Raw genomic sequence first — 14,177 nt, forward strand, 5'->3', positions numbered from 1 at the left:
TGTCCTTCAATATTGTGTTGGCTATTCTAGATCTTTGTCCCTTCATATGGATTTTATTTTTTTATTTTTTATTTTTTAAATTAACATATAATGTACAGGTCTATGAATCATCAATCTTATACAATTCATAGCACTCACCATAGCACATACCCTCCCCCACTTTAGATTGAGTTTGTTGATATCCACAAAATAACTTGTTGGGATTTTCATTGAGATTACACTGAATCTTTAGATCAAGTTGGAAAGAACTGACATCTTGACAATACTGGATCTTCCCATCCATAAATATAGAATATACCCAAATTTGTTTGGTTCTTTGATTTTGTTCATCAGAGTGTTGTAGTTTTCCTCGTATAATCTTGTCCATATTTTGTTAAATTTTGCCTAACTATTCTACTTGGGGGGGGGCGGACACTAGTGTAAATGGTAATGTGTCTTTAATTTCAAATCCTGCTTTCTCAGTTTGGTAAATAGGGAAATGATTGACTTTTGTTTGTTAACCTTGTGCCCTGCAATCTTACTATTACTACTTATTTGTTCCAGGAGTATTTTTTTTTTAATTCTCTTTTGGATTTTCTACATGGATGATCGTGTCATCTACTAAGAAAGGCAGTTTTATTTCTTCTCAGTCTATACCTTTTATTTCCTTTTTTTTTCTCGTATTGCATTAGCTAGGAGTTTCAGCACAATATTGAAAAGAGTGGGGAGGTGAGAAGATCTTTGACATTCCTAATCTTAGTGTAAAAGCTTTGAGTTTCTCACTGTTAAGGATGATGCTAGCTGTAGGATTTTTATAGATTCTCCTTATCAAATTGAGGAAATTCCCCTTTATTCCTAGCTTGCTGAGAGTTTTTGTCATGAATAGGTGTTGGATTTTGTCAAGTGCTTTACCTGCATCTATTGATCTAATCATGTGACTTTACTTTTTTAACCTGTTGATGTCACAGATTACATTAATTGATTTTGAATATTGAATCAGCCTTGTATACCTCAGATAAACTTCACTTGTTTGTGGTGTCTAATTCTTTTTATACATTGCATTTGATTTGTAATATTTTATTGAGGATTTTTACATCTATGTTTATGAGAGAAATCAATCTGTAGTTTTCTAGTAATGTCTTTATTTGGTATTGGTATACTGGCTTCCGTGAGTGAATTAGGAAGTATTCCCTCTGCTTCTATCTTCTGGAAGAGTTTATAGAGAACTGATATAATTTGTTCCTTAAATGGTTGGTAGAAATCACCAATGAACCCATCTGCGCTTGATGCTTTCTGTTTTGGAAGGTTCTTATATTAATTTAATTTTATAAAAAGATACAGATTATTTATTCTTGTGTCACTTTTGGGAGATTGTGTCTTATAAGGAATTGGTCCATTTCATCTAGGTTATCAGATTTGTGGACATAGACTTATTTACAGCATTTCTTTATTATCCTTTTAATATCTTGGGATCTGTAATGATGCCCTCAGTTCCATTTTTGGTGTTAGTAATTTATGTTTTCTCTCTTTTTTTCTTAGTTAGACTGGCTAGAGTCTTGATTTTATTGATCTTTTTAAAGAAACAGTTTTTGGTTTTATTTCTTCCATTAATTTCCTATTTTTTCTTTTATTGATTTCTGCTCTAGTTTTTATTTCCTTTGTTTACTTCATATTTAACTTGCTTTTCTTTTTCTAGTTTCCTAAGGTGGAAGTTCAGCTTATTGATTTTAGGTCTTTGTTCTTTCATAATATTTGCATTTTAATGCTATAAATTTCCCTCTAAATACTGCTTTCACTGCGTCTTACAAATTTTTATAGACTCTATTTTCATTTTCATTTAATTCAAAATATTTTTAAATTTCTCTCAAGATTCTTCTTTGATCTCTATGTTATTTAGGAATGCATTGTTTAATCTCCGAGTATTTGGGATTTTCTAGTTATCTTTCAATTTTTCTATTCTAGTTTAATTCTACTGTGGTCTGAGAGCAGACTATTGTATGTTATCTATTTGTTTTGTTTTGTTTTTTCAATTTATTTATTTTCAGAAAAACAGTATTCATTATTTTTTCACCACACCCAGTGCTCCATGCAAGCCGTGCCCTCTATAATACCCACCACCTGGTACCCCAACCTCCCACCCCCCCGCCACTTCAAACTCTTCAGATTGTTTTTCAGAGTCCATAGTCTCTCATGGTTCACCTCCCCTTCCAATTTACCCAAATTCCCTACTCCTCTCTAACACCCCTTGTCCTCCATGCTATTTGTTATGCTCCACAAATAAGTGAAACCATATGATAATTGACTCTCTCTGCTTGACTTATTTCACTCAGCATAATCTCTTCCAGTCCCGTCCATGTTGCTACAAAAGTTGGGTATTCATCCTTTCTGATGGAGGCATAATACTCCATAGTGTATATGGACCACATCTTCCTTATCCATTCATCCGTTGAAGGGCATCTTGGTTCTTTCCATAGTTTGGCCACTGTGGCCATTGCTGCTATAAACATTGGGGTACAGATGGCCCTTCTTTTCACGACATCTGTGTCTTTGGGGTAAATACCCAGGAGTGCAATTGCAGGGTCATAGGGAAACTCTATTTTTAATTTCTTGAGGAATCTCCACACTGTTCTCCAAAGAGGCTGCACCAACCTGCATTCCCACCAACAGTGTAAGAGGGTTCCCCTTTCTCCACATCCTCTCCGACACATGTTGTTTCCTGTTTTGTTAATTTTGGCCATTCTAACTGGTGTAAGGTGATATCTCAATGTGGTTTTCATTTGAATCTCCCTGAGGGCTAATGATGATGAGCATTTTTTCATGTGTCTGATAGCCATTTGTATGTCTTGATTGGAGAAGTGTCTGTTCATATCTTCTGCCCATTTTTTGATGTGTTTGTCTGTTTCGTGTGGGTTGAGTTTGAGGACTTCATTATAGATCCTGGATATCAACCTTTGTCTGTACTGTCATTTGCAAATATCTTCTCCCATTCCGTGGGTTGCCTCTTTGTTTTTTTTGACTGTTTCCTTTGCTGTGCAGAAGCTTTTGATTTTGATGAAGTCCCAGAAGTTTATTTTCGCTTTTGTTTCCTTTGCCTTTGGAGACGTATCTTGAAAGAAGTTGCTGTGGCTGATATCAAAGAGATTTCTGCCTATGTTCTCCTCTAAGATTCTGATGGATTCCTGTCTCACGTTGAGGTCTTTTATCCATTTTGAGTTGATCTTTGTGTACGGTGTAAGAGAATGGTCGAGTTTCATTCTTCTACATATAGCTGTCCAGTTTTCCCAGCACCATTTATTGAAGAGACTGTCTTTTTTCCATTGTATATTTTTTCCTGTTTTGTCAAAGATTAATTGACCATAGAGTTGAGGGTCCATATCTGGGCTCTCTACTCTGTTCCACTGGTCTATGTGTCTGTTTTTATGCCAGTACCATGCTGTCTTGGTGATCACAGCTTTGTAATAAAGCTTGAAATCAGGTAAGGTGATGCCGCCAGCTTTATTTTTGTTTTTCAACATTTCCTTAGTGATTCAGGGTCTCTTCTGATTCCATACAAATTTTAGGATTATTTGCTCCAGCTCTTTGAAGAATGCCGGTGGAATTTTGATCGGAATGGCATTAAAAGTATAGATTGCTCTAGGCAGTATAGACATTTTAACAATGTTTATTCTTCCGATCCAAGAGCATGGAATGGTCTTCCATCTATTTGTGTCTTCTTCAATTTCTTTCATGAGCATTCTGTAGTTCCTCAAGTACAGATCCTTTACTTCTTTAGTTTATGTTATCTATTTTTAAAAATGAGTTAAGGTATACTTTATGGCCCAGAACATAGTCTGTCTTGGTGAATGTTCCAAGTGAGCATGAGAAGAATGTATATTCTGCTGTTGCTGGATTAAGTAGTCTATAGATGTAGACTATATTCAGTTGATTGCCACTCATTGATTGACGGTGTTTTCCTCTTATCTGCACTTTCACTTTCCATGGTTTCAGTTATGCGTAGTCAGCCATGGTCTGGAAGCAGATGATCCTCCTTTGATGTATCATCAGAAGGTCAATAGTAGTCTAACCCTATGTCACAATGCCTGTGTCATTTGCCTCACTTCATCTCATCATGTAGGCATTTTGTCTCACATCTTAACAAGAAGGATGAGTATAGCACAATAAGATATTTTGAGAGAGTTAGGGACCCATTCACATAACTTTTGTTACAGTTTATTGTTATAAGTGTTCTTTTCATTAGTTATTGTTGTTACTCTCTTACTCTGCCTAATTTATAAATTAACTTTATCATAACTATATATATATATAGGAAAAACAGTACATATAGGGATTTATTACTATCCATGGTTTCAGGCATCCACTGGGGATCTTGGAATCTATCCCCCACAGATACAGGGGAACTACTGAATGTCATTACTGATTTTCTGCTTGCTGGACCTGTTCATTTCTGCTGAAGTCTCCAATTATAATAGTGAGTTCATCTATTTCTCCTTGAGTTCTATCAATTTTTGTGTTACATGCCTTGACACTGTGTTGTTGGACACATTCATATTAATAATCATTATGTATTCCTGGAGTAATGATGCCTTTATTAGGTAATGCTCCTCTTTATCCCTGATAACTTTGCTTGCTATGAAGCCTGCTCTGCCTGAAATTAATATAGTTACTCTTATTAAAATAGCTATCTTTTGATTAGTGTTGACATGGTATATCCTGTATCTTTTTACTTTTAACCTCTGTGTGTCTTTATACTTAAATTGAGTTTTTTTGTAGATAGCGTATAATTACTCCACTCTGACAGTCTTTGTTTTTTAACTAGTATATTTAGACCATTGAAATTTAAAATGGTTATTGATAGAGTTGGATTAATAGCTACCATTTGTGTTACTATTTTCTATTTGTTTTCCTTTTTCTTTGTTCCTTTTTCTTTTACTCTTTTTTTGCCTTTTTTTTTGTTTTGTTTTTGTTTGTGTGTTTATTTGTTTAGAGTGGGAGAGAGAGACACAGGGGTCTAGAGAAGGAGGGAGAGGGAAAGAGAGAATCTTAAGCAGGCTCCATGAGTGTGAAGCCTGATACCACAGTCCAGAGATCATGACCTGAGCCGAAATCAAGAGTCAGACACTTAACTTACTGAGTCACCAAGGCGCCTTATCGTTTTATGGATTTTTTTTTCCACCTTTTTGGTTTTAGTTGAGTATTTATATGATTTTATTTCCTCTTTAATCATATCAATTATGCTTTCTCTTTAACTTCTCTAGGAAAAAATTTTTAGGAAAATGGTTTTCCTAAATTCAACACACTGTTGCCATTATTATTTTGAACGAGTAGTTTTCAGTTAGTTAAAGAATAAGAAAATTTCAAGTTTATATTTTACTTTCACTTAGTCATTCTCTGATACTCTTCCTTTATGTCAACCCAAGTTTCTGCTCTATATCATTTTCCTTTTCTCTTTTAACATTTCTTGCAAGGTAGGTCTACTGGTAACAATCAATTTCTTAAATTCTCTCAAGTATATTTGCTTTATTTTGAAGGATAATTGCACAGTGACCAGAGTTCTAATTTGGTGTTTTTTTTCCTCTTAACACTAATCACTCCACTCCAAAACTCCACCCTTCTCTTATTTGCATGGTTTCTGAGAGGACCTGAATGAAATTCTTGTCTTTGCTCCTTTATTGATAAGGCAATACCTACCACCAGGCTTCTTTCAAGAATTTTTCTTTATCTTTGGTTTTCTATCTTTAGCTTTTATTCTGCTTATTGTTCTCTGAACTTCCTGGATCTTCATTTGGTGTCTGACATTCATTTGGGGGAAGTTCTCTGTCATTATTGCTTCAGGTATTTCTCCTGTTCCTTTCTATTTTATTTCCTTCTTTTTTTTTTTTAAGATTTTATTTATTTGACAGACAGAAATCACAAGTAGGCAGAGAGAGAGGAGGAAGCAGGCTCCCCACTGAGCAGAGAGCCTGATGTGGGGCTCGATCCCAGGACCCTGGGATCATGACCTGAGCCAAAGGCAGAGGCTTTAACCCACTGAGCCACCCAGGCACCCCCTATTTCTTTTCCTCCTTATATTCCAGTTACACATATATTATACTTCTGGGGTTTTCCCATAGATCTTGAATATCCTGTTCTTTTTTTCCCAGTTTTTTTTCTCTGTGCTTCCAGTTTTAGAAGTTTCTATTTTATATATCATCAAAGACATCAGCTATGTCCAACCAATAAAACTATGAAAGGTATTCTTCATTTTTGTTATAGCATTTTTCATCTCCGGCATTTCTTCTTTAATTATTATTTCTTAGAATTTCTATCTCCCTGGGGTGCCTGAGTGGCACAGTACGTTAAGCTTCTGCCCTTGGCTCAGTTTCAAACCCTGCATCAGTCTCCTATTCATCAGGGAATCTGCTTCTCCCTCTCTCTCCGCCCCTGCCCCCCAGTGATGCTCATGCATGCTCTCTCTCTCTCTCTCTCAAATAAATAAATAAAGTCTTTAAAAAAAAAAAAAAGAATTCCCATCTCTCTGCTTACAGTACCCATTTGTTCTTGAATGTTTTCTACTTTAACACTAGAGACTTTGAACTTAAAACGACTGTGTTCAATACACTCAGTCTGATCATTCCAACATCTAGGACATATATGGGTCTGTTTTTGATGCTTGATGCTCGCTCTGTCACTTCAAATTGCTTTTTGCCTTTTAGTATGCCTTGTTTTGTGTATATATATATTTTTTTTTTTAAATTTTATTTATTTATTTATTTATTTGCAGAAAGGCAAACATGGTGTACCAGGTGAAAGAAACTGCTGTACATAGTCCTTTACGAGTGTAGTGGTGAGGCATGTGGGGCTGGGGCAGGCAGGCTATAGTTCTACGATTAGGTCTCAGTCCTGGAATTTGAACTGCACAAGTGCTTCTCACCTTTTTTAACCCCCTTACGTGGCACATGACAGTTAAAGGGGAGTTGGAGTTGGATATTTCCCTTCCACCACATGGAAGACTACAGCAGGCTAGATTTGTTTCCTTCCCGCTAATTAGTTAGGCTCTGAAAAAAACCACAATAGGTTAGGCTTTGATAAAATAGTTTCTCTTGAGGGCAAACTGCTAAGAACTGAATGCCCTAGCATATTTCAGAAAGGTTCCTTTTTTTTCCTCCACTGAGGAAGCACAAAGGTATTTTTCTCCAGTCTTCACTCTGAGAACATGATAGAACTCCTGTAGGTAAACTCACAAAAGTGTGCTTCCCTCCTGCATGACTGGGTCCCCCTAGAATTTCTATCTCTCAGCTTGTTCACATTGAGGCTCCAGCAATTCATCAATTACAGTTCATGTGTTCCTACCCCAGCACTAGTTCCTGTGGAGGTTTCTGCTCCATTAAGTTGTGATTCTTTGTATCCACCGGTCTCCAAATTTGGGGGCAGTGGTTTGCTCTGTGACCTCACTTCTCTAAGGGAATCTAAGAAGAGTTATTGATTTTCAATTTGTTCAGCTTTTTACTTGTGAGGATGGACTGTGACTTCCAAGCTCTTTACATGCCAGATAGGCAACTGGACTGTCCTCTACCTTTTTAAGAAAATGCTTTCTTTCAGCTGTCATCTTTAAAGAAACATAGACTGACAGATTTTCTGAGGCCATGCATGGACAGGCTTTAAAAATTTATATTTTAGAAAGAAACCATTGATTTGTGTTCATATTTGTAGTCCTCTCTAATATGCTTGTAAATAAAAAAAAATTTTAACATCTGTTATGAGTCATGAAGCATAACCATCTCTGCTGACTTGGAACATTTTCATTTTTTACCTGCAGCTCCTTTTTTGCACTTTAAAACTATGATGTGGCTATAGCCCAAAAATGGAGTAAAGGCCCTTTTAATTATCCAGATCTACATTTCCTGTTAACTGCTTTTCACTCTGTGTGAGGGTCTCTACATGCAGAGATTTCTGAAGGGAGGAAATTAAACCTTTCTCACTAGGGAAAATTTGGCTCTTAGAAAGTGTTTAATGTTGCTGAAGTTGAACATGGACTTACTGTTATTAATAGAAAAAATGCTAATGATTGTAATGTTTCTCAGCATTATACCAGACTTTCTCCCTTTGGCAAATCCCTTTGAAAATCAGAGTGGTTGTTGATACTTCCCAAAACACTTCTGTGTTGCACAGGGAGATGATTGTGTAACCTTTCAACATAAAAAGTTCCTAAAAAAAAATCTTAAAAAAAAAAAAGAAAAGAAAAAGGCGGCTTTGGGACGCCTGGGTGACTCAGTCGGTTAAGTGTCTGCCTTCAGCTCAGGTCATGATCCCAGCATCCTGGAATCGAGTCCCGCATAGGTTCCTTGCTCAGTGGGAAGCCTTCTTTCTCCTCTTTCTGCTTGCCGCTCCCCTACTTGTGCTCTCTCTCTCTCTGACAAATAAATTTTTTAAATCTTAAAACAAAACAAAACAGAACAAAAAGTTCCTGGAACAGCAGTTTGGGTGTTTCTGTTTGCAATTGTCTCCCTGCTGGAAATTTTACATAAGAATGGCATATATGTTGAGGAAAGATAATAGGAAATTGATAATTTTTTTTTTGTTAACTCTCAGTATATGATCAGGGTCCATTGGACCCAATTTTAGTTTTTGAGTTTCCTTTTTGTGCAGTTTTAACTACATGTACAAGTTGATATTTCATCATGACTTTTGTCATTAGCGATCTTCAAAAGAGAAAGGAGAAAAAAATTTTAGATACGACAGTTTATTCTCTTTTAATTATCATCAGGGCCCTTTTATAAATTTGAAACAAATTATGGAATTTCAATAATCTTTGCTCTTTTATCATTATTCATTAATTTATTTCCAGCTATGCTAAAAAGACTAAAACAAATTATTATTTTTTTAAAGATTTTATTTATTTATTTGACGGACAGAGATCACAAGTAGGCAGAGAGGCCGGCAGAGAGAGAGAAGTGGAAGCAGACTCCCTGCTGAGCAGGACCCTGAGATCATTACCCAGGCCAAAGGCAGAGACTTAACCCACTGAGCCACCGAGGTGCCCCTAAAACAAATTATTTAAATGGGAGAATGATAGAATCACTTAAGATGATACAGTGGTAAAATGTATCATCACTAAACTATTTTCGCTAGTATTTCAAAAGTTAGATCCCTCTTTCTCTCTCACTCACATACACATATACACACACATGCACATGTGCAAACCCCAGAATGTCTTTATTAGCTAAAAGAGAAGATTGTGGATAATCTATTATCTACCATTGTTTTAGGTATAAAACTTATATTTATATAAGTTCTATTATTTGAGTCTCACAATATACCTGTAAGATAATAAATTATTACTTCTGGTTTATCAATAAAGGAACTAAAGGTCTGAGAACATATACAGTGTTTTATATCTTACACTGTCTAGTATAGTAACTTACACCATCTAAACATATGTATTTTAACTAATAAATAATATTCATTTGTTCAGGGAAAATGCATATATCAGACCCATATAAGATTTTGAATAAAATACATGTGCATTTGTTAATTATAAAAAAAATATTGAGCACCTACTGCCTATAAAATGTGGTCCTTGCCTTTAAGGTACATTCTAGTCTTACATAGTGCTTAGACATGTACAGAAGTAACCATAATACAGGGAAGAAAGTCCTGTGTCCTGGGATGACTGTGGTTTTGCAACAGAGGTGATTATTTCTCTTAGGTGGAGGAATTCTCTATGATGGTGGATGGTCTTGTGCATTCATAAGTGGGGAGAAAAAGGGTATTCCAGAAGGGATTATTCTAAGCATGCAGCCAAACATAGGAAAGAGGACAGTTTACATGTGGCCAGCTAATTATAGGTATAAATGTAGCAACCTGCTTCTCTGAATTTCTCTGTTTTATGCCAATAGTTTGTTTCTTACTGCAATATTTGCTTTTAGATAGGAAGCATTTATTTACTCTTATATTCATGGATATTTATTCTATTTATTAGTTTTACATGTTCATTGTGAATTATAGTCCTATATTAATAAATTTAATTTCTATGTGTTTTTCTTTAACATTAAATGTAACCCTAAAACCGTAATACTAATGTCCATAGCTCTAATTGTTTTTCATTACCATAATATTAAGGTTAATAAAACAAATGTATGAGTAAATATTTATGTATAATTAATTTAGTTGGAATTCTACATTGAACCTATAAAAATCCAATTATTAATTATTATTGCCAATAATTTTTATTAATTCACATACTATTTTGCATACATCAAAATAATATCTTAAAATAATTTTCTATATTCTATTTGGTTCTAGTCCTCTTTTTTGTTGTGTTGCTTATGGGTCCCACATGGAGGCAGCAGACATGACGATTAGAGACTTGCCTACAGATGGATCTGGCCCCACTATATGGCCTCAGGCATGGTACTTAGCCTCAACTTTCTCTGCTGTGAAATGGGGATGGACTACATGCTTTGCAAGATTATCAATGAAGTTTAAATAAGATACTGTCTATGTAAAGTCTTTATCCCATGTCTGGCATCAAGAAAATGTTCAAGTAGAGGTCACTGGGATTTCATTCCAGATCTTATATACTTCAGAGTACATAAGCTGACCAAAACCTAAAATAGGATACACTAGATGGCTAACTCGAGAACGTCCAACCAATTAGACTTAAGGGAGGAGATTTGTCAAGTAAGTATATGAATCCATAATGCTATTACTTTTGGATTATTTTGTTCTACTTAACTCTGGAAAGTTGAGTTTGTTAGCATTTTGATCAAAAGAACCATTAAAAAACACATATTACAGTATGAGAAGGTAGAAAATTCTGATTTTATAATGTTGCACTTACTCAAATAGGAGTGTAGGCATTTTTTTTGAAACAGCCATACTTTATTATCTTACAGATAAATCCAAAGCAGATGGCAAAGTTGCTGTGGTAGCCAAGAAAAGGGTAAGATCATGTTTCATTATATAAAATATGCAGACTTCAAATTCCATTTGATTAAAGTTATTTTTAAAAGAAAATTGAATTAATATTTAAAAGCAAAATGACATATAATGAGTTTTTTTCTTCTAGAATTGGTTGAGTATATGTTTCCTTTTTTAGGTTGACACTAGAAATTTAATATTTATGATTACTTTTTTCACTGTTACAGAATTATCAGAAATTAGAACGATGAAAAATTTAAAGTTAACAAGTTAGCAATTGCTTTTATTTACATTGTATTTCACATACATACTCTCATATACTAAAATATTTTTTGTGTACCATATTATTGAAATGTGTGCAATCTCATGGAAAATTTAAATAATTAAAATCCACAGTTTAATATGAACTTTACCTTGAAGTTGAGAATAATATCAGCCATTTATATCAATCTAAACCTAACATCTTTTAAATAAAATTTGTAAAGTCAATAGCACTTTAAAAGAATTTTTAAAATTTAACACATCATTCTGTACATTGTATGCAGGGAGATGTTTAACTACTTATTTTCAAAACTATGATTGGAATAGGAAGAACATTCTCCTCAAGCGACAGTATTCTTAATAGTACACTACTTAAAAAGAGAAAGGCCCAATAGTTAAATTAAATTCTTTTAGACAAATAATATATTGATGTCATAAGAAAAAGAATTGTGATTAAAAGGAAAGCTTATCCCTCTAGTTTTTCCTGAATTGAATGGTGGGGTTGGTGCAGGGCAGACCCAGGGAAGGTTGAGTGTAACCTGACAGAAGAGAAAAAAACGTTGGTCACAGACCTATAGATGAACAGGCAATGAGGTAAGCATCATTTTTGTACTCTGAGTATGTATATATTATGAGTCCTTTCATTTTTGTATTATTTATTTTTATCATGAGTCCTTTTAAAATCTGATTTTGTTTTACACTTTTGCTTTTTGACTTGTAAAAGTAGTCTGTATTTTTCACCAGCTAAATAATGTTGCACCTGTATCATAGAAGACAAGGTTGCCTTTTTCAAAGAAAGGAAATAGTACTTGTGTCTATGTCTGACCATTTAGACAGGAACATGTGAGAGAGTGCAGGATTATTAATGTGGGTGGAATTGTTTATTTTAGTCTCTGCTAAAGGATATTTAGAATCAAAAATGATACAGGTAATAATGACTAACATTTCTATATATTGCTTTATTTTTGCCAGTGATTCTCAATGAACATGGTACTACTGTCTCTAGGACAGTGCCATTTAAAGTGTGAAGTAGCCTGTGAATTATTTATTATTTGTTATTGGTCTGCAATGAGACAAGAGCAAAATATGACAGGAACCATTTAGAAAGTTGTATAGCAATTTGACAGAGTCACTTTTGTCTGTTGAATATAATGATAAAATAGAACTTATATTTTATATTTATTTTCTATTTCATTTTTTTCCTAGTAACTTATTTTTAATTGTATAGAAGTATAGATCTGGGGCATACTCGGGGCAAAACTGGTCCTTTAAATATTATTTGAGAGACACTGCCCTATGTGTCTTGGAGTGTGTTGGGAATTTGTACAAGTGTCTTGAGCTACAATAGTTTGGAAGAATAGAGGGCTTTTTGTTGGGCAAAGCTAAGGAAACTAGCTATCTTGCAATGCATGGAACAAAACTAAATAACGAAAACTCTTCAGCATTTGGCATGACTTTTGAATGTGCTGCTAGACTCAACAGACTACAAATATACAGTTGACCCTTGAACAAAACGGGATTGGAGCACTTACTGCTGCAGTCCAAAACCCATGTATAACATTTGGCTCCCTTAAATTTAACTACTAATAACATGTTGTCAACTGAAAGCATAATAAAAACATAAACAATCAATTAACATATTTTGTATGTTATATGTATTATGTACTGTATTCTTACAATAAAGTAAGCTAAAGGAAAGGAAATGTTAAAATCATAAGGAAGAGAATATGCATATACAATACTGTATTGTAAAAAATCTATGCATAAGGAGACCTGTGAAGTTCAAACCTGTGTTGTTCAAGGGTCAACCATAATTGTATAGTGATTTAATACAAAGTAATACTGAAATATAACATGTTAGACAAAAAGCCAAGGACTTTAGAAGGCTTATTATAGAGCAGGAAGCCAAAATGGAATAAACACATTGTTCTTGAAATTACTGAAGAATTTACCTATCTTCTACTCAACATATTGTAACATATTTAGCTACATATTTAACCATAAAGAGTAGAAGTGCAGTTACTGAGGTACCATGGAAAACATTTAAAAATTGGAAACAGGAAATTTGAGATGCCTTTTAACAGTCTTAAAATCAAATATTACTGAATTGACAGATAAATGAAATGTATTGTTCTCTTTGAATTTCAAAAAATAAACATATAGAAATATTTCATAGTATTGCTACCCTTTATATATGTGTTAACACTTTAGAATTAATACTAAGAAATCTGCTATAGGTATTGCATATGGAAATTACTTTTAGAAAATTACTTTCTATTGTTTTCCAATCTTACTCTGATATGTCCCCAAAGTCTACCTTAAAATTCTTCATTACATAAGTATAATATAGATATTAATTGCTTCTTTTTCTAATTTATTATCAAGACAGTCTTCCTTGGGGCACCTAGGTGGCTCAGTCAATTGAGTGTCCAATTCTTGATTTCAGCTCAGGTCATGATCTCAGGGTGGTGAGGTAGCCCCCCCCCCCATCAGCCTCCACACTCAACACAGAGTCTGCTTGAGATTCTCTCTCTCCGTCTGCCCCTCTTCTTGCTTTCACTCTCTTTCTCTGTCTCTCTAAATAAATAAATGAAATCTTAAAAAAGAGACATTCTTCCTCATATATTAAAAGTTACGGCGAAGTTATTTTCACGTACTAGAGACTGAATGTGGCCCTGATGTGTTGTGGGATTTCTGTGATATTTTGTTACTAGGTCATCTCATGTCAAATAATATAGGGAATTATTTTCCCAAACTCATTTGGGAGAATATAATACTTCCCATTTTCTATGCTTGGGCAATCTATAATTTATTTTAGAATATTGTCTCTCTTTAAGATTTGTTTCTTTTCTTCCATGATATAAAATGTCCTATCTGTTACTACTTAGCTTAAAAGTAGTTTCACACCTTTGCCAACACCTGTTATTTCTTCTATTGTTGGGAATACAAGTTGGTAGAGCCACTTTGGAGAACAGTATGGAGGTTCCTCAAAATGTTAAAAATAGAACTACCCTACCATCCAGCAATTGCACTACTAG

At 34.4% G+C, this 14,177-nt stretch overlaps 1 protein-coding gene across 1 annotated transcript in view; it reads left to right on the top strand.

Moving 5' to 3' along the window:
- ZCWPW2 (zinc finger CW-type and PWWP domain containing 2) overlaps positions 1-14,177 on the top strand; it is an 89,116-nt gene that overhangs the window by 43,417 nt on the left and 31,522 nt on the right. Inside the window, exon 4 of the mRNA XM_044252604.1 lies at positions 10,854-10,900. Coding sequence (XP_044108539.1) covers positions 10,854-10,900 — 47 coding nt within the window. The remainder of the gene's footprint in view (positions 1-10,853; positions 10,901-14,177) is intronic.

The sequence above is a fragment of the Neovison vison genome, chromosome 6, assembly GCF_020171115.1.
Source record: "Neovison vison isolate M4711 chromosome 6, ASM_NN_V1, whole genome shotgun sequence".
Classification (NCBI taxonomy): domain Eukaryota; kingdom Metazoa; phylum Chordata; class Mammalia; order Carnivora; family Mustelidae; genus Neogale; species Neogale vison.